Source organism: Chiloscyllium plagiosum, unplaced genomic scaffold (genome assembly GCF_037043375.1).
Source record: "Chiloscyllium plagiosum isolate Xiang-an unplaced genomic scaffold, Cpla_swu_hap1 HiC_scaffold_8, whole genome shotgun sequence".
NCBI lineage: Eukaryota > Metazoa > Chordata > Chondrichthyes > Orectolobiformes > Hemiscylliidae > Chiloscyllium > Chiloscyllium plagiosum.
The window spans coordinates 54910639-54931613 of NW_028270146.1; the positions used below are offsets into that span (position 1 = coordinate 54910639).

Here is a 20975-nt window from a genome sequence, read left to right on the forward strand (position 1 = left end):
GGCGTGATTGATTCTCAGGGGAATGTAGCATGAACAGCCAAGTTTCTGGTATTGAGACTGGCTCTAATATAATGAGAGGTACGTCAGGTTCCATTCGATTGATTGTGCTAGGGGACTCTCTAGTCCGAGGTACAGACAGACATTTCTGTGGCCAGCAGCGAAAAATCAGAATCGTGTGTTGCTTCCCTGGTGCCAGGATCAAGGATGTCTCAGAGAAGGTGTAGAATGTTCTCACAGGGGAGAGGGGCTAGCAAGAGGTCATTGTCCACATTGGAACTAACGGCATAGGAAGGGAAAAGGTTGAGATTCTGAAGGGAGATTACAGAGAATTAGGCAGGAATTTAAAAAGGAGGTCCTTGAGAGTAGTAATATATGGATTACTCCTAGTGCTACAAACTAGTGAGGGCAGGAATAGGAGAATAGAGCAGATGAATGCATGGCTGAGGAGCTGGTGTATGGAAGAAGGATTCACATTTTTGGATCATTGAAATCTCTTTTGGGGTAGAAGTGACCTGTACAAGAAGGACAGTTTGCACCTAAATTGGAAGGGGACGAATGTACTGGCAGGGAGATTTGCTAGAACTGATCGGGAAGATTAAACTAGTAAGATGGGGGGTGCAACCCAGGGAGATAGTGAGGAAAGAGATCAATCTGAGACTGGTACAGTTGAGAACAGAAGCAAGTCAAACAGTCAGGGCAGGCAGGGACAAGATAGGACTAATAAATTAAACTGCATTTATTTCAATGCAAGGGGCCTAACAGGCAAGGCAGATGAACTCAGGGCATGGTGAAGAACTTGGGACTAGGATATCATAGCAATTACCGAAACATGGCTCAGGGATGGGCAGGACTGGCAGCTTAATGTTCCAGAATACAAGTGCTACAGGAAGGATAGAAAGGGAGGCAAGAGAGGAGGGGGAGTGGCATTTTTGATAAGGGATAGCATTACAGCTGTGCTGAGGGAGGATAGTCCCAGAAGTACATCAAGTGAAGTTATTTGGGTGGAACTGAGAATAAGAAAGGGATGATCACCTTATTGGGACTGTATCATAGACCCCCTAATAGTAAGAGGGAAATTGAGAAACAAACTTAAAAGGAGATCTCAGCTATCTGTAAGAATAATAGGGTGGCTTTGGTAGAGGACTTTAACTTTCCAAACATAGACTGGGACTGCCATAGTGTTAAAGGTTTAGGTGGAGAGGAATTTGTTAAGTGTGTACTAGACAATTTCCTGATTCAGTATGTGGATGTACCTACTGGAGAAGGTGCAAAACTTGACCTACTCTTGGGAAATAAGGCAGGGTAAGTGACTGAGGTGTCAGTGAGGGAGCACTTTGGGGCCAGTGACCATAATTCTATTAGATTTAAAATAGTGATGGAAAAGGATAGACCAGATCTAAAAGTTGAAGTTCTAAATTGGAGAAAGGCCAATTTTGATGGTATTAGACAAGAACTTTCAAAAGCTGACTGGGCGCAGATGTTCGCAGGTAAAGGGAAAAAGGGAAGCCTTCAGAAATGAGATAACAAGAATCCAGAGAAAGTATATTCCTGTCAGGGTGAAAGGAAAGGCTAGTAGGTATAGGGAATGCTGGATGACTAAAGAAATTAAGGGTTTGGTTAAGAAAAAGAAGGAGGCATATGTCAGGTATAGACAGGATAGATCGAGTGAATCCTTAGAAGAGTATAAAGGAAGTAGGAGTATACTTAAGAGGGAAAATCAGGAGGGCAAAAAGGGGACATGAGATAGCTTTAGCAAACAGAATTAAGGAGAATCCAAAGCATTTTTACAAATACATTAAGGACAAAAGGGTTACTAGGGAGAGAATAGGGCCCCTCAAATATCAGCAAGATGGCCTTTGTGTGGAGCCGTGGAAAATGGGGGAGATACTAAACGAGTAATTTGCATCAGTACTTACGGTGGAAAAGGATATGGAAGATATAGAATGTAGAGAAATAGATGGTGACACCTTGAAAAGTGTCCATATTATGAGAAGGAAGTGCTGGATGTCTTGAAATGCATAAAGGTAGATAAATCCCCAGGACCTGATCAGGTGTACCCTAGAACTCTGTGGGAAGATAGAGAAGTGATTGCTGGGCCTCTTGCTGAGATATTTGTATCATCGATAGTCACAGGTGAGGTGCCGGAAGACTGGAGGTTGGCTAATGTGGTGCCACTGTTTAAGAAGGGTAGTAAGGACAAGCCAGGGAACTATAGGCCAGTGAGCCTGACGTCAGTGGTGGGCAAGTTGTTGGAGGGAATCCTGAGGGACAGGATGTACATGTATTTGGAAAGGTAAGGACTGATTAGGAATAGACAACATGGCTTTGTGCATGGGAAATCATGTCTCACAAACTTGATTGAGTTTTTTGAAAAAGTAACAAAGAGGATTGATGAGGGCAGAGCAATGGATGTGATCTATGTGGACTTCAGTAAGGCGTTCGACAAGGTTCCCCATGGGAGACTGATTAGCAAGGTTAGATCTCACAGAATACAGGGAGAACTAGCCATTTGGATACAGAACTGGATCAAAGGTAGAAGACAGAGGGTGGTGGTGGATGGTTGTTTTTAAGACTGTAGGCTTGTGACCAGTGGAGTGCCACAAGGATCGATGCTGGGTCCTCTACTTTTTGTCATTTATATAAATAATTTGGATGTGAGCATAAGAGGTACAGTAAGTAAGTTTGCAGATGACACCAAAATTGGAGGTGTAGTGGACAGCAAAGAAGGTTACCTCAGACTACAACGGGATCTTGATCAGATGGGTCAATGGGCTGAGAAGTGGCAGATGGAGTTTAATTAGGATAAATGCAAAGTGCTGCATTTTGGGAAAGCAAATCTTAGCAAGACTTAGACACTTAATGGTAAGGTCCTAGGGAGTGTTGCTGAACAAAGAGACCTTGGATTGCTGGTTCATAGCTCCTTGAAAGTGGAGTCGCAGGTAGATAGGATAGTGAAGAAGGCGTTTGGTATGCTTTCCTTTATTGGTCAGTGTTGAGTACAGGAGTTGGGAGGTCATGTTGCAGCTGTAGAGGTCATTGGTTAGACCACTGTTGGAATATTGAGTGCAATTCTGGTCTCCTTCCTATCGGAAAGATGTTGTGAAACTTGTAAGAGTTCAGAAATGTTTACAAGGATGTTGCCAGGGTTGGAGGATTTGAGCTATAAGAAGAGGCTGAACAGGCTTGGGCTGTTTTCCCTGGAGTGTCGGAGGCTGAGGGGTGACTTTATAGAGGTTTTAAAAATTTATGCGGGGCATGGATAGAATAAATAGACAAAGTCTTTTCCCTGGGATGGGGATGTCCAGAACTAGAGGGCATAGGTTTAGGGTGAGAGGGGAAAGATATAATAGAGACCTAAGGGGCAACTTTTTCACACAGAGGGTGGTACATGTATGGAATGAGCTGCCAGAGGAATTGGTGGAGGCTTGGGACAATTGCAACATTTAAAAGGCATCTGGATGGATATATGAATAGGAAGGGTTTGGAGGGATATGGGCCGTGTGCTGGCAGGTGGGACTAGATTGGGTTGGGATATCTGGTCGGCATGAACGGGACCGAAGGGTCTGTTTCCATGCTGTACATCTCTCTGACTCTATGACTTGACTAGCTCTTTGCTACTGATCCACTCTTCATAATGGACATTCACATCCCCCACCAGAGTCCATGTCCTTGCTACCCTTAGTACTTAGTGGCATTAACATGAAGATAAGTGAGTCATCAGCCAATGGAAGGAAGACAGTACACTGTAATTAGCTGGTTTCCTGTCTATATTTGACCTGCTGTGATGAGGCTGCATGGTGTTCAGAGTCAATGTTAAAGGCTCCCAGGACAACTCCTTTACGACTTTATGTCAGGACTAGATGGGAATGTGAAGAAATCATAACAGCCAGCATCTAACTGAACAGCACAGCAGACTCAAGATCCCAAATGGACCACTGCTGCACTGAATTTATGTGTGTCCCAGTGTGTGACCTGTGGCTAGGTCATGCCTGCAAGAACCATAAAAGCCCTGACAAATAGGGTAAATCCTAATACTTTCCCTGATTCCGTGTCACAAGTGGAAGAATATCCATGCATGTTCATTCTCTCCCACCCCATGATTTTTTTTTAAAGATTTCACTAAGAATTGTTTCCTGACAGCATTTATAGAGGTTGGCCTACAGGAACAGAATGTTTCCAATGAATGACAAGAGGACAATAATTCATTAATTGGATTGTCATATACCAGTTAGAAGGCCAGTGTTTGTATCATCTAGAGTAGTTACTATGTTGGTTAAATAAACATTTCAGCATTTATTGCAATCCAGCAGCAAATGTAGCCCAACTATAGATATCAGGAATTTTGTCCGTGTGCAAATAATGAAATCCAACTATATACATCCTGAAAAATCTTTGTCCCAAAATAGTTAAGACATTCTCATAATGTACTGCTTGAAAGCATCTCTAAATAACAGTCCTCAAACACACAATTACATTACTATGGCTGCTTGTCCTCAATATATTTTCCTGCTAGGGAAATTGGTTTAGCAGCAGGAAATTGTAAGCAGTGTAGATGGAAGTGTACAATTACAAAATAACATTAATGGATTGAATGAATATGCAAAAGTCTGGCCAATGGATTTTATCACAGGCAATTATTTAACCATCAATTTTCACCTTGAAATGGTAGATGAGAGGACTTTCTAAGTCATGCGAAGTGAGAAATAGTGGATGTCCAAAAAAAGACTTGAGGTCCATGTAGATAATGCATTAAAATGCTATGAGCAGGTACAAAAGTAGATTCATATGGATTCAAAATGTAAATCGGCTCCTCTCTCCACATATACTGCCAGATCTGCTGAGTTTCTCCAGTATTCTCTGTGTTTGTTGCAGATTTCCAGCCTCTGCAGCACTTGGCTTTTATATAGAAAGTAACTTGGGAGGAGTAGAATACATGTGAGTAGATGTTATGCCTAGTTGCACCACATTGAGCAGTCCTAGATGCCATGACTCAGAAGCAATTTATTAGCCTTGGATGGAGAGTAGTATAGTTTCTAAGATTCACCAGAAAGATACCTAGATTCCAAAGATGCAATTACATGGAGAGATGTAATGGACTGTACTTTCTGGAATTTGAGAGGTTATGATGTGGTTTGAGCTCAGATTTTAAAATAGTAATGGAAACTGAAAAGACAAGTCGAGAGTACCTACTTTTCCTGGTTGGTGAGTCTAGGATGGAAAGTTTGGAAAATTGGAGTCAAACCATTCGAAGTTGAACTAAGGAACACTCTTACACACAGTGAGTGGCAAACATTTGTGACCTTCTTCCACGAATAGCAACTGATGTTAAATCTAAGATTACTAAATTTTTAAAATTAAATCAAGGTTTTTGAGGGATATGGAATATTTCACTTTCTTCTTTCAGACACTCCCTCAGACTAAGCTTTTGGGCATATGGGCCAGGTGCTGGCAGGTGGGACTAGATTGGGTTGGGATATCTGGTCGACATGGAAGGGTTGGATCGAAGGGTCTGTTTTCATGCTGTACATCTCTATGACTGTATGACCCTATTTGACCTAATATTGCCTGGCATGTGATGTGATGAGGTGAAATAAAATGACTAATTTACTTTATATTGCTCCAATGAAATGGCTAGATGTTTTATTATGCTAAAGACACATCTATAAGTAAGCTGTTGTTGAAAAGACAGACAGGTGAATGGAGTTTGACAAAGAGTAGCCATAATCACATTAAACTTTGAGTTGTCTCTGAGGGGCTACATAGGTTTCTCTGTTCCTATAAAAAGCAAATGTTACAGGAGAAAAATTCAAACATTAGAATATATTTAGGGAATTTTAAAATAAGCTTACTATATTTAAAAAAAGTGACAGACTGATCCACAGCCACTAACCCCTGTTTTATCTAAATTGGCTATGACTTTCTGTGTGCCATGTCAAAGGGAATTGATTTGCTTTTTGAATAGTTGTCAAGATTAGTTGAAATTTGAAATGAACAACTACTAAAATTGGAACCATTCACCAAACATAATATACTGTCAGTAATATCCAATTATGATGACTTTTCAACTTGTTCATATTACACCAATTAATTCAGGTATAAACTGAAATGTAACAGTAGGTCAGACGAACCTTATCAAGCACTTGCAAAATTTGTTGACTTAAATAGGTTTTGCTGGGTTAAAGATACAGATGCTAAATCTGACCAGCATAATTGGTTACGGAAAAAAAATCATCTCAAGTTCCTGCCTGCCTTGATCAGCAAATGCTGTTGGAAGCATATATGCAGACATCAAATGAGGAGACAATCAGGCTCATTGATGCAGACTCTTCCACCCATGTGTGCCTCCCTATAGAACTTCCATTTTGTCAAAATTCAAGAGGCGTATTGAAACGCACGGCCAATACGCTAACAACGCTTTCTGGACAGAAGGATGGAAGGACAGAAACATTTACAAATTCACATTCACCATCTTGGACACTTTAATAGACTTAAAATTAGGACAGAACCTGTGAAATTATGATTAAAAAGGAGAATGTCATGGTTTAAAAGGTAAACTTGAGGGTTTGAGTCTAGCTCCACAAGATCTTCTATAGTCAGTTAGTGTCTTTCTGCATTTGGGCTCATCTTTGGTCTGTTAAACTTTATGTAGTTTCTACTTCTCTATTAATTTGACAGGATGCTCAGTCAATTTCCAAACAATCCCTGATCCATGCAAAGCAGTGAAAACAGTGAATTTGATGGAGCAATGACCTGTAGTTGTGATAGCAAACTGGCTGTGCAAATTTCAAAGGCATGCAGCCTTGCTTCTTAGTCACTGCTCAGCACTTCAATGTTCATCTTACACAATTAAATCTACTGCGCTGCGGTAGTAGATAAAATCATTAATTTCCTGTACTTAGCTCCACTTATGAAGTGACTTGAGACATCTTCCCAATTAAGTGTTATACAAAGGTATGCTGCAGTCACAATAACTTGCAGCAATACAAAATAGAATTTATTGGCAAACAAATGGGGGAACATAAATCTCAATGGCCTGTGAACTTTTAGAAACATAAATCTTCTGCAGGAATTGCGAAAACAAATTTTGATGTTACGTGTGAGTGAAAGTAAGCGTTTTACAGAATTTCTTTTAATGCTTTCACAAACCTCAAGCACAGAATTCTTGGAAAAGAAGGAATATGTAATCACTTACAGATAGATAGCATCTTTCTGGATGTACATTCTCAATACCATTGTGCCCCTGAGGGAATATGCAGCTTCAATAAAGGCATCATTTTCTGAAACATAAGACAGGCTTTTAGGGCACTCAATTTCTTAAAGTTGATGAAGGCAAAAAGTTGATTTCAAAGGCAAACACAAAAAGATTAAAGTTTCAATTTTGAGAAATATATTAATGATGCAACTTGATTTTTAGAGATTGCAGAGTGTAACCTTGTGTGTTATAGTCCACACAGATTCTGTATGGTAACAATTACAACATATTTTGGGATCTCCATGAAAGGGATGTTTATTTCTTACTGGAAATTTCAGAATGGAAATAACACAATTCCAATATAGCTCAGTTGGCTAAATGATTTGCATGTGGTTCAGAGTAATACCAACAGCATGGGTTCAATTCAGGCTCAGAGAGACTTGGACCTCCCTTCGCTTCCTTCCCCAAGTATGGAAAGCAATGGCAAACCACTATTGACAAAAAATTGCCAAGAAAACAGTTCAAGATGAAGGAACAACATCAGACAACAAGCCTTTGAGGAAAGCACACATGGAATGGAATGGAAATATGGTAGTTGAGGAACACAAAGTTACAACATTTAAAAGGCATTTGGACAATACAGGAATAGGAAAGGTTTTGAGGGATATGGGCTAAATTTAGGCAATGGGATTAGTTTGATTTGGGAAATTTGGTTGGTGCAGGCACATTGGAATCAAGGGCCTGTTTAGACTGTAAGACATTGGAACAGAAATTAGGTCATTCAGCCCATCGAGTCTGCTCTGCCATTCAATCACAGCTGAAATGTTTCTCATCTCCATTCTCCTGCTTTCTCCCCACAATCCTTGATCCCCTTGGTACTCAAGAACATATCTATCTCAGTCTTAAATATACTCAATGACCTGGCCTCCACAGCGTTCTGTAGCACTGAATTCCATAGATTCACCACTCTCTGGTTGAAGAACTTTCTCCTTATCTCCATTCTAAAAGGTCTTCCCTTTACTCTAAGACAATGCCCTTGGGTCCTAGTCTCTCCTACCAATGGAAACATCTTCCCTACATCTACTCTGTCCAGGCCATTCAGTATTCTGTATGTTTCAATTAGATTCCCCCTCATCCTTCCAAACTCTCAAATATAAACCGTGAGTCCTCAAACATTCCTCATAGGTTAAGCATTTCATTCCTGGGACCATTCTCATGAACCTCCTTTGAACCTGCTCCAGGGCCAGTACACTCTTCCTGAGATATGGGGCCCAAAACTGCGCACAACACTCCAAATGTGCGCCAGAGCCTTACAGAGCCTCAGAAATACATCCCTGCTTTTATACTCAAGACCTCTCAAAATAAATGCCATCGTTGCATTTGCCTTCCTAACTACTGACTCAACCTTAAAGTTTACCTTAAAGTTGAAAGAATCTAGGACGAGAACTCCCAAGTCTCTTTGCACTTCAGATTTCTGAATTTTCTCCCCATTTAGGAAATAGTCCATGCATCTATTCTTCCCACTAAAGTGCATGACCTCACACTTTCCCATGTTATATTCCATCTGCCACTTCTTTGCTCACTCCCCTAACCTGTCCAAATCCTTCTGCAGTCTCCTCACCTCCTCAATGCTACCAGTCCTTCACCTATCTTTGTATCGTCTGCAAACTTAGTGAGAATGCCCTCAGTTCCTTCATCTATATCGTTAATGCATAAAGTGAAAATTTGTGGTCCCAACATGTGCCTTGTGGAACACCACTTGTCACCAGCTGCCATTATGAGAAGGACCCTTTTATCCCCATTCTCTGCTTTCTGCCAGACAAGCTTCTATTCTCTGACACAATGGGCCTCTTATCTTACTCAGTAGCTTCCTGTGTGGTACCTTGTTGAAGGCCTTCTTGAAGGTAGATAACCTCCATTGGGTCTCCTTCATCTAACCTGCTCGTTACTTCCTCAAAACATTCTAGCAGATTTGTCAGGCATGACCTCCCCTTGACGTAACCATGCTGACTTTGCCCTATTTTAGCATACACTTCCAAGTATTCAGAAACCTCATCCTTCATAATGGATCTTACCCAAGACTGAGATTAGGTTAATTGGTTTGTAATTTCCCATTTTGTGCTTTACTCACTTACTTTTGCCTTACTTACTTTCTGTAATATATTTACCATTCCTCTTCTCATTGTCATTCGTTTGTCCAGAGTGCTTGAAGTTTGATTGTTAACCCTTTCCATGTACTCTGTCCTATGTGTGTCTGTGCTGGAGATTTTAATAACGTCTCCTGGACTTTGCACTCTTACCTCTGCCTTTCATTCAGGTTTTCTAATTTACCTGATAAGTTAGAAATTTCCACCCCTCCCCCCCCCCCCCCCCCCACCCGTCCACCACCTATTTAGCTTAAAGCCCTGTCTATAGTCTTAGTTTTGCAATGCACTCGGACTCTGGTCCCAGAACGGTTCAACTGAAGACCGTCCCATCGGAACAGGTCACTTCTTCCCCAGTACTGGTGCCGATGACCCATGAATTCAAACCCATTCCTCCAACACCAATCTTTGAATCACGCATTTACCTGCTTAATCTTATTGACCCTGTGCCAATTAGCTCGTGGCTCAGCTAGGAATCCAGGGGTTAATTACCTTTTTGTGTTTCGGTGCTGTTTGACTCTATAAGAAAGGAAGGTAGTAATAGGCCAGTAAGCTCACTGCCCACTCTCATATTTAATGAGATCATTGCTAATCTTGTACTTCAAAATCATTTTCCTGCATTGTTCCCCTCCCCTCCTTATCTGTTAATGTTTCTAAAATGTAGAAATTTATTGGTATCAGCCCTGAACATAACTAAACACTGAAATTCCCACAGGCGCATGGGGGCAAAAAATTTCAAAGATTCAAAGTAGTGATCTTTCTGGTATTCAATTGGTCATAGCCTATCAACCCGAAAATGATTCATCTATTTATATTCTATGTTTTCTGTCTGTTAACCAGTTCTCAATCCATGCCAGTATATTCCACAAATCTGAAGTGCTTTAATCTCTTGTGTGGGACCTTATCAAAAGACTTAAACATGCCACATCTACTGGTTCCCCTTTGTCTATTCTGATAAGTAATATACACACAAAACTCCAACAGGCTTGTCAAATATGATTTGTCTTTCATAAATATAAAGTAGACTAGATACAATCATAACATTTTTTTCTAAGTGTCTGTTGTCACATCCTATTAGATTCTAGCATTTTACCTACAACTGATATTGGGCTAATAAGTCTGTAGTTTCAGGTTTTCTCTGTAGTTTTCTGTTATTTTCCCCTGGCGATGAAGAACAAGTGTTGAAAAATGTGATGCTGGAAAAACACAGCAGGCCAGGCAGCATCCGAGGAGCAGGAGAATCAACGTTTCAGGCATTAGCCCTTCTTCAGGAAGGGCTTATGCCCGAGGAATGATTGGTAAGGGATCAGGTGGGCACTCATATAAACTGTTCCATTTGGTGCTCCTCCTCCTTCAATCAACGGCAGAAAAACAATTACTTTTCTGACCTTTCTTAGCTCCATAGAAGAAACACACTGGACTCAAATCATTAACTCAGTTGCTCCCTCACAGATGCATCTAGGTCTGTTGAGTTCCTCCGGGACTTTCTGTTTTTATTTCAGATCTCTAGCATTTGCAGTGCATAGCTTGTATTACAGAAGTATTCCTCTGATCTAAAACAAATGTTAGCCACACTTGGAACACTTCCCTTACTGTATTTTTTTGTTCTTTTTTCGTAAATGTTCTTTAAATTGTCCCTCTACCATCGTACATTTTTTTGTAAATGTATTTATTGGCCAAAAAAAACTTTGTTTTGACTTTACAAAAATATAAAGTTGTTAAAAAAACACAAATACCAGTATAATAAACAAAAATGCAAATTACAATGCAACTACTAATCTACCCTATAAACAAACCAAAACCAGACACTGTGCAAAACAATACCAATAAATAAGGAAGTGACTGAACAAAAAACAAAAGAACACACAAGAACACAGAATAACAATGCTGGGCACAAAGCTTCCAAACCAAAAAACGGGAGCGTTTTATATATATACCCATATACTCAGGAATCCTCTTCCAGGGCCCAGGGGTCAGCAAACCTAACCATCCTGGTTAAACTAACGCCCTAGTTAAGATAGCAGACAAATCTGTATTCAAATAACTCAAAAAGGGCTGCCATGTCTTATAAAAAAGGTCTGTGTTGTGGTGCACCATATTCATGAAAAATTAATTTTCACCATCCCAGCAAGCCTAGTGAGTTCTCAGACACCCAATTCATCAGAATATTCTTCTGTGCATAGTAAGTAAGAATATCAAATAGTTTCTTCCCATGCCTTCCTAAAGATGATAAATTCGGGAGACCCAGGAGATGTCGAGTCTACTTTAACTTTGATCCTCAATACCCTCCCTATCTCTGCCGCCTCGGCGCCCAATAAGCATGTGCCTGTGGCATGTCCAGAAGCAATAGGTAAGAGTAGATTAGATTCCCTACAGTTTGGAAACAGGTCCTTCGGCTCAACAAGTCCATACTAACCCTCCGAAGAGTAATCCACCGAGACCCATTTCCCTCAGACTAATGCACTTAACACTACGGGCAATTTAGCATGGCCAATTCACCTGACTTGCACATCTTTGGACTGTGGAAGGAAACTGGAGCACCCGGAGGAAACCCGTCCATCACCACTTAAAGGGGAACCTAGGGCCACCTTCAGCTTCTGCCACTTTCTTAAGGTCCCCCAAAGGCATAGCCTCCAACTTTGCAAAGTTGACCTTATATCCTGAAATAGCCCTAAATGAATTGATACATTGTATCAGATGGGATACGGAGGTCATCGGGTCCGATAAAAGCAGAAGGACGTCATCCGCATACAGTGTAATCTTGTGTACCCTCGATCCCACTTCTGGAGCGGTTATGTGGACATTCTGATGAATGGCATCTGCCAGCGGCTCTATCACCAACGTAAATAACAACAGTGAGAGGGGCAGCCCTGAAAACCATCCCTACCAATCCCAAAGTTCCCAGACTTCACCCCGTTGGTGATGACCACGGTCAGAGGGTGGTAATATAAAACTCCACCCTCCTAGCAAAGACCCCATTCAACCCAAACTGCTCAAAGACATAAAAGAGATATGGCCATTCCACTTGGTCAAATGCTTTCTCTGCATCTAAGGAAATCACCAACCCCTGGATCAATTGTTGCTGACATGCTTAGACCATATTCAGCAACGTCTAATGTTATTAGAGGACCTATGGCCCCTTATAAAAGCTGTCTGGTCCTCTTTAATAATATGAGGCAACACCTTCTCCAACCTCAGCATCAAAATCTTAGACAGAATCTTAACATTTGAATTTAATAGAGAGATGGGCCTGTATGAGGCACAATCCTCAGGAACTTTCCCCTTCTTAAGAATGAAGGAAATATTAGCTTCTGGTAGGCAGTCATGCATATGGAGTGATTGTACATCTCCAACATCGGCCCTGACAGAATCCCTATAAACTCCTCATAAAACTCACCCGGGAGACCATCAGGGCCAGGCGCTTTCTCACTTTGAAGTTGCCTAACTGCCTCCTGTATTTCCTGAACTGTCAAGGGTGCATTAAGGAGACAGGCCTCTTCCAGGCTCTTAAAAATGGTTTCCATCTTGACCTACCTGTCCTCAGACCAATACAATTCAGAGTAAAAACTCCGAAAAGCCTCTTTAATCCTTTTGACATCGTATGTAAGGTCGTATGACATCGCGCTGTCTCTGATTGCAGTAAGGGATTGGGGAGCTAGTTTTTTCCTAGTCAGATATGCTAATTACTTCCTTGGCCTATCCCTATACTCATAGAACATAGAACAATACAGCGCAGAACGGGCCCTTCGGGTAAAATGAAGGATGCATGGCCTCGACCACAGATGGGATTTAGATACAGCGTGAGGAAATTTAGGATGAAAACAAGCAGTAATCTTGTTACGGGTTGTGAAATAAAGGCGAAAAAGCAAGCATATACCACAAATCCATTTCATGTCTCAGTTCATGCTGAGTTTCTAAATTAACAGTTGTGGGTATTGTATGATCGATATCCCTTGAAATTTCTAATGCCTGCTGTGATACGCCAACTACCTTACCTGAGCATCACAAAGCTTAATACTGACCACAGCCATGTCTACAAATAGAGGAGAGTTCCTGGATAGTTCAGGCCTCTTGTGGGAACATCTGTTCATGACCATCAGTAAGAATGACCATTATATAGCCCTTATGGAGACAAAGATCCATCTTCATATTGAGGACATCTGTTGTACAGCACGATGATGAATAGCATTGACTTCAAACTGATCTATCAACTAAAGAGTGGGCACCCATGAGGCAATGTGGGCCATCAGGAGCAGCAGCAGGATTGTACTCCAGCACAACCTGTAACCTCATAGACCAGCATATTCCCCACTCAATCATTACCATCAAGCCAGAGGATCAACCTTCGTTCAGTGAAGGCATTCCTAAAAACGAGGTCTCAAACCCTGGTGAAGCTACAGCACAGGACTACTTGCATGCCAAACCACATACGCAGAAAGGGATAGACAGTGCAAAGAGATTCCCAACCAATGGATCATATCTCAGCTCTGCGTTCCTGTGACATTCAGTTTTCAATGGTGGTGAACAATTAAACAACTCACTCCAGGGAAGCCTCCACAAATACCCTTATTGGCAATAGAACATAGAAAATACAGCGCAGAAGAGACCCTTCGGCCCTCAATGTTGTGCCGACCTGTGAACTATTCTCAGCTCGTCACCCTACACTATCCCAAAATCAACCATATACTTATCTAAGGATTATTTAAATCTCCCTAATGTGGCTGAGTTGACTACATTAGCAGGTAGGGCATTCCACGCCCTTACCACTCTCTGCATAAAGAACCTGCCTCTGACATCTGTCTTAAATTTATCACCCCTCAATTTGTAGTTATGCCCCCTCGTACACGCTGACATCATCAACAAGAGACTTTCACTGTCTACCCTATCTAATCCTCTGATCATCTTGTATGTCTCTATAAAATCCTCTCTTAGCCTTCTTCTTGCCAATGAGAACAGGTTCAAGTCTCTCAGCCTTTCCTCATAAGATCTTCCCTCCAGACCAGGCAACATCCTGGTAAATCTCCTTTGCACTTTTCCAATGCTTTCACATCCTTCCCGAAATATGGGGACCAGAACTGTACACAATATTCCAAGCGTGGCTGCACCAGCGTTTTGTATAGACGCAGCATGATGTTGCGGCTCTGGAACTCAATCCCTCTACGAATGAAACCTAACACACCGTATGCCTTCTTAACAGCACTATCCACCTGGGTGGCAACTGGATGGCAACGTTCTGGGATCTATGTACATGGACTCTAAGATCCCTCTGCACATCCACACTACCAAGAATCTTGGCTAGCAAAAGCAAGTTCTTTCTTTGTGCTCTGTGGTGCTGAATTCAGGGCAGACCAGAGGGCCGTGATCCACTTAGTTTGGTTAACTAAGGTCTTGCAAAATATGCCACCACAGCGGCTTTCAGCCACGTCTCAATTAGATGCTGCTATTCCTCCTTCTGTTGTTTCCGGCTAGCCGAACTGGAAATAGCTAGTCCCCTAGCAAAGGCCTTAGCAGTTTCCCATAGCATAGACAGACTACTAGCCACGCATGAGTTGATATTCAAAAACTCCTGAAACTCCCTCGAAAAGAATTCCACAAATTTGGAATCCTTGAGGAGAAAAGGATCCAAGTGCCAGTGCCGTGAGCCTAGGCCCACACTCTTGGCCTTAAGCCACAAATATGCCATCATGTGATCAGAAATAGCTATGGTTCCCAATTTTACAACCTAGAATCGAATCCAGAAGGGCTGAGGGCACCAGAAAAAGATCCATCCTTGTAGATATTTAAGCGGGTCTGAAAAAAAGATGAAGTCTCTGCCAATAGGGTGAAGACATCTCCAAATGTCCACAAAGCCCAACTCCTCACATAAGTCAGTCACCTGCATGGCCCGCAAAGAGATAGTTGGGGACTCACTAGACATCCTGTCCACTGTCAGATCCAAAAGGCAATTGAAACCCCCCCCCCGCCCCACTATAATAATGTGCCATGTTCCAAAGGCACTCAGCTTAGAGAAGGCACTGATCAATAATTTGAGGGGATGTGCCAAAGGACAGTAGACATTTAAGATGCCATATTTCTCCCCATGTATCAGGGCCTTAAGTATCACAAACCGTCCTTGCTCATACATAGAACATAGAACATAGAACAATACAGCGCAGTACAGGCCCTTTGGCCCTCGATGTTGCGCCGATCCAAGCCCACCTAACCTATACTAACCCACTATCCTCCATATACCTATCCAATGCCCGCTTAAATGCCCATAAAGAGGGAGAGTCCACCACTGCTACTGGCAAGGCATTCCATGAACTTACAACTCGCTGAGTGAAAAACCTACCCCTAACTTCAGTCCTATATCTACCCCCCCTTAATTTAAAGCTATGCCCCCTTGTAATACCCGACTCCATACGCGGGAAAAGGTTCACACTGTCAACCCTATCTAACCCCCTAATCATCTTGTACACCTCAATCAAGTCACCCCTAAACCTTCTTTTCTCTAATGAAAACAGCCCTAAGTGTCTCAGTCTTTCCTCATACGATCTTCCTTCCATACCAGGCAACATCCTGGTAAACCTCCTCTGCACCCGTTCCAGTGCCTCCACATCCTTCCTATAGTATGGCGACCAAAACTGCACACAATATTCCAGATGCGGCCGCACCAGAGTCTTATACAACTGCATCATGACCTCAGGACTCCGGAACTCAATTCCTCTACCAATAAAAGCCAGTACGCCATATGCCTTCCTCACCGCACTATTTACCTGGGTGGCAACTTTCAGAAATCTGTGTACATGGACACCAAGATCCCTCTGCTCATCCACACTACCAAGTATCCGACCATTAGCCCAGTACCCCATCTTTTTGTTATTTTTCCCAAAGTGAATCACCTCACACTTAGCTACATTGAATTCCATTTGCCACCTTTCTGCCCAGCTCTGCAGCTTCTCTATATCCTGCTGTACCCTGCCACATCCTTCCTCACTGTCAACAACTCCTCCGACTTTCGTATCATCCACAAACTTGCTCACCCAACCTTCTAACCCCTCTTCCAGGTCATTTATAAAAATGACAAACAGCAATGGTCCCAAAACAGATCCTTGCGGAACACCGCTAGTGACGGCACTCCATGAAGAAACTTTGCCATCAACTACTACCCTCTGTCTTCTTCCATCCAGCCAATTCCTAATCCAAACCTCCAACTCACCCTCAATGCCATATCTCCGTATTTTCTGCAGTAGCCTACCATGGGGAACCTTATCAAACGCCTTACTAAAATCCATATATACCACATCTACCGCTTTCCCCTCATCAACCTCCTTCGTCACCTTTCAAAGAATTCAATAAGGTTTGTGAGGCACGACCTGCCCTTCACAAAACCATGCTGACTATCCTTGATCACATTATTCCTATCCAGATGTGCATAAATCCTATCCCCTACAATTCTCTCTAAGACTTTGCCCACAACAGAAGTGAGACTCACCGGCCTATAGTTACTAGGGTTATCCCTACTCCCCTTTTTGAACAAGGGAACCACATTTGCTATCCTCCAGTCTTCTGGCACTACTCCTGTAGACAAAGAGGACATAAAAATCAAGGCCAATGGCTCTGCAATCTCCTCCCTTGCTTCCCAGAGAATCCTAGGATAAATGCCATCAGGCCCAGGGGACTTATCTATTTTCACCTTTTCCAGGATTTCCAACACCTCTTCTCTACATACCTCAAAGCCATCCATTCTACTTATTTGTGACTCAGTATTCACATCGACGACAATGCCCTGTTCCTGAGTAAATACTGAAGAAAAGTATTCATTCAGTGTCTCCCCAATCTCTTCCGCCTCCACACGCAACTTCCCACTACTATCCTTGACTGGACCTATTCCTACCCTAGTCATTCTTTTATTCCTAACATACCTATAGAAAGCCTTAGGGTTTTCCCTAATCCTACCGACTAAGGACCTTTCATGTCCCCTCCTTGCTGCTCTTAGCTCTCTCTTCAGGTCCTTCCTGGCTACCCTATACCTCTCAATCGCCACAATTGAACCTTCACGTCTCATCTTGAGATAGGCCGCCCTCTTCCATTTAACAAGGGATTCCAATTCCTTATTAAACCACGGCTCCCTCGCACGACCCTTTCCTCCCTGCCTGACAGGTACATAATTATCAATGACACTCAATAGTTGCTCCTTGAACAAGCTCCACATATCATTTACACTCTTGCCTTGGAGTCTACTTTTCCAAGCCACACATCCTAAGTCATGCCTCACCGCATCATAATTTCCCTTACCCCAGCTATAACTCTTGCCCTGTAGTACACACTTATCCCTCTCCATCACGAGAGTAAAAATCACCGAATTATGGTCACTATCCCCAAAGTGCTCACCTACCTCTAATTCTAACACCTGGCCTGGTTCGTTACCCAGAACCAAATCTAGTATGGCCTCACCTCTTGTTGGCCTGTCTACATATTGTGTCAGGAAACTCTCCTGCACACATTGAACAAACACTGACCCATCTAACGAACTTGAGCTATAGCTTTCCCAATCAATATCAGGAAAGTTAAAGTCCCCCATAACAACCACCCTATTACTGTCACTCATCTCCTGAATCACCTTCCCTATCCTTTCTTCAATGATTCTAGGACTATTAGGAGGCCTGTAAAAGACTCCTAACAGGGTGACCTCACCTTTCCTATTCCTAACCTCAGCCCAAACTACCTCAGATGGCAAGTCCTCATCCATCGTCCTTTCCACCACTGTAATACTATCTTTGACAAGCAATGCCACACCTCCCCCTCTTTTACCCCCACCTCTGACCCTACTAAAACATTTAAATCCTGGAACCTGCAACAGCCAATCCTGTCCCTGTTCTAGCCATGTCTCCGTAATAGCCACAATATCGAAGTCCCAGGTACCAACCCACGCTGCAAGTTCACCTACCTTATTTCGTATACTTCTTGCATTGAAGTATACACACTTCAAGCCACTTTCCTGTTTACAGGCACCCTCCTTGGAAATTGAGGCCATGTTCCTAACCTCCCTACACTCCAGGCCCTGCACCCTGAAGCTACAATCTGGGTTCCCATGCCCCTGCAGAGTTAGTTTAAACCCCCCCCAAGAGCACTAGCAAACCTCCCCCCAAGGATACTGGTGCCCCTCAGGTTCAGGTGTAGACCATCCTGTTTATAGAGGTCCCACCGTCCCCAGAAAGAACCCCAGTTATCCAAAAACCGGAATCCCTCCCTCCTGCACCATCCCTGTAGCCACGCATTTAAGTGTTCTCTTTCCCTATTCCTCGAATCTCTATCACGTGGCACGGGTAACAAACCAGAGACAACAACTCTGTTCGTTCTAACTCTGAGCTTCCAACCTAGCTCCCTGAAAGCCTGTCTAACATCCTCGGCACTCCTCCTACCTATGTCGTTGGTGCCAATATAGACCACGACTTCGGGCTGCTCCCCCTCCCCCTCCAGGACCCGGAAAACACGATCAGAGACATCACGTACCCTTGCACCTGGGAGGCAACATACCAAACGTGAGTCTCTCTCGTTCCCACAAAACCGCCTATCTGTGCCCCGAACTATCGAGTCCCCAATTACTACTGCTCTGCTCTTCTTCACCCTTCCCTTCTGAGTAACGGGGACAGGCTCCGTGCCAGAGACCTGAGCCCCGTTACTTATCCCTGGTAAGTCATCCCCCCCACAAGTATCCAAAACGGTATACTTGTTCTTGAGGGGAACGGCCACAGGGGGTCCCTGCACTGGCTGCTTCCTCCCAGTCCCCCTCACTGTCACCCATCTATCTGCCATCTTTGGAGTTACTACTTCCCTATAACTCTGATCTATGACCCCCTCTGCCTCCCGAATGATCCGAAGTTCATCCAACTCCAGCTCCAGTTCCCTAACACGGTCTTGGAGGAGCTGGAGATGGGTGCACTTCCTGCAAGTGTAATCGGCAGGGATGTCGATGGCATCCTCACCTCATACATGTTGCAGGAGGAACATTTCACCTGTTCTAATAATGTGAATGGAAGGTTTTTCTGGATAAGTATAGCCATTCCCCTACTTCCCTGTCAACCTTCAGATCGATACAATTCAGAGTAAAAACTCCAAAAAGCCTCATTAATCCTTTTGGCATTGTGTGTAAGGACCCCGGCACTGTCTCTAACTACAGTAATACCCAATCATAAACCTACTGTTGTAACTTCACATGTTCCCCATCATCACGATGGGTTTCCTGCAACAGAGCACTTTCAACCCTTTACCTCTTAAGGCTAGAAAGCACATTTTTCCTTTTAATAGGCAAATGACTTCCCTTAATGTTCCAGATGCACCATTTAACAAGACACTTAGCCACATCCCCTACCAGAGACCCTTGAAACTCCGGGGAGGGAGAATGCAGCTTGCAATATGCCGAGCACAAGTAAACGAAGACTCAGAGCTGTAAAATTGTGTACACGAAAACCACTCGAAGATAACTACAAATGACTATTGCTACCAAAAAACTACAAAGAAAACCAACTATAAAACCTTGAATGGGAGACTCTCCCCTCGCCCATAGGGGGCACTCACCCTACCCAATCCCCCCCTTTACAGCTCCTTCAAGCCAGATTGCGCCCCCAGCCTTAGGCAAAAAAAAGTAAACAAGGAGATTATCCTTAACAAAAGAAGACAAAGTCAGATAAGCACTCCCCCATCCATGGCTCCATGTCAGCCCCAATTATGACTAAAAGAGAAAAAGAACAAAAAAAAAGTGGAAAACAACAAAGAGCACCCATTATATTTCCCATGATAAAATCCAGTCATAAAAAATATAATAGGAACAACATATTCCAAGACTTTTTTCTCCTTTCTTAAAAAAGATTATTAGGGAGAGAGGAAAAACAAAAGAAAGGGAAAAGGGAAAACACAGGGAAAGAAGGAAAAGAGGACAAACATTAACCATATTCTTCAGATCAGTTAGTCTATTTTAAAGTGTCCACAAAGTTCTTGGCTTTATCCACCGAGTCAAACATATAAACCGAATCCTCGTGGCTGAAATGGAGCACCACCGGGAACTTCATGCAGTCCTGGATGCTCAGGTTCTTCAGCTTCTTCTTAACTTCATTGAAGAACTTCCTCTTTTGGACTATAACTGCTGAGAAATCTTGGAAGAACATAATTTTTGACACCTTGCACAGCGGTGGTTGTGGATTTTTCTCCAGTGATCTGGAGGCTTCTATCACTCTTTGCTTGTCCCTGTATGTGAGAAAGTGCGCTAGGACCGGATGGGGGCACTGTACCGGCCTGGATCTGCACACTGACACCCGATAGACCCTTTCAATCGAGGGCCTGGATTCACCCGGACAAGGACTCGATCGCAGCTTCCGAGGCCTTGGCTCGACCCGCCACCTCTTCCATCCGCGCCCCAAGGCCCTGGAGCTCCTGTTCATGATGAGTTGGATCTGGGCACGAATCTCCTCGAATGCAGCCTCTAAGTTCGCGGCACGTCTTGTCACCGCCACCAGCAATTCCTGCAGGTCCGTGAAGTTCCTTGGGGGTTTGAGAGAGACCGCTGCTCAGCCTCTGGTGCACCTGGTGCTGCGGGGGAGTGTCCTTCCTGCTGGTGTTTGCTCCCTTTGGCATCCATCCCATTCCAAATTGTGAACAAA

At 43.1% G+C, this 20975-nt stretch overlaps 1 protein-coding gene across 2 annotated transcripts in view; it reads right to left on the reverse strand.

Annotated features, from left to right (window-relative positions):
• The window catches only part of txndc16 (thioredoxin domain containing 16), a 126863-nt gene that overhangs the window by 27702 nt on the left and 78186 nt on the right, over positions 1–20975 (reverse strand). For both annotated transcript variants that reach the window (XM_043697651.2, XM_087989857.1), the window contains exon 16: positions 7193–7277. In XM_043697651.2, the coding sequence (XP_043553586.2) occupies positions 7193–7277 (85 nt within the window). The remainder of the gene's footprint in view (positions 1–7192; positions 7278–20975) is intronic.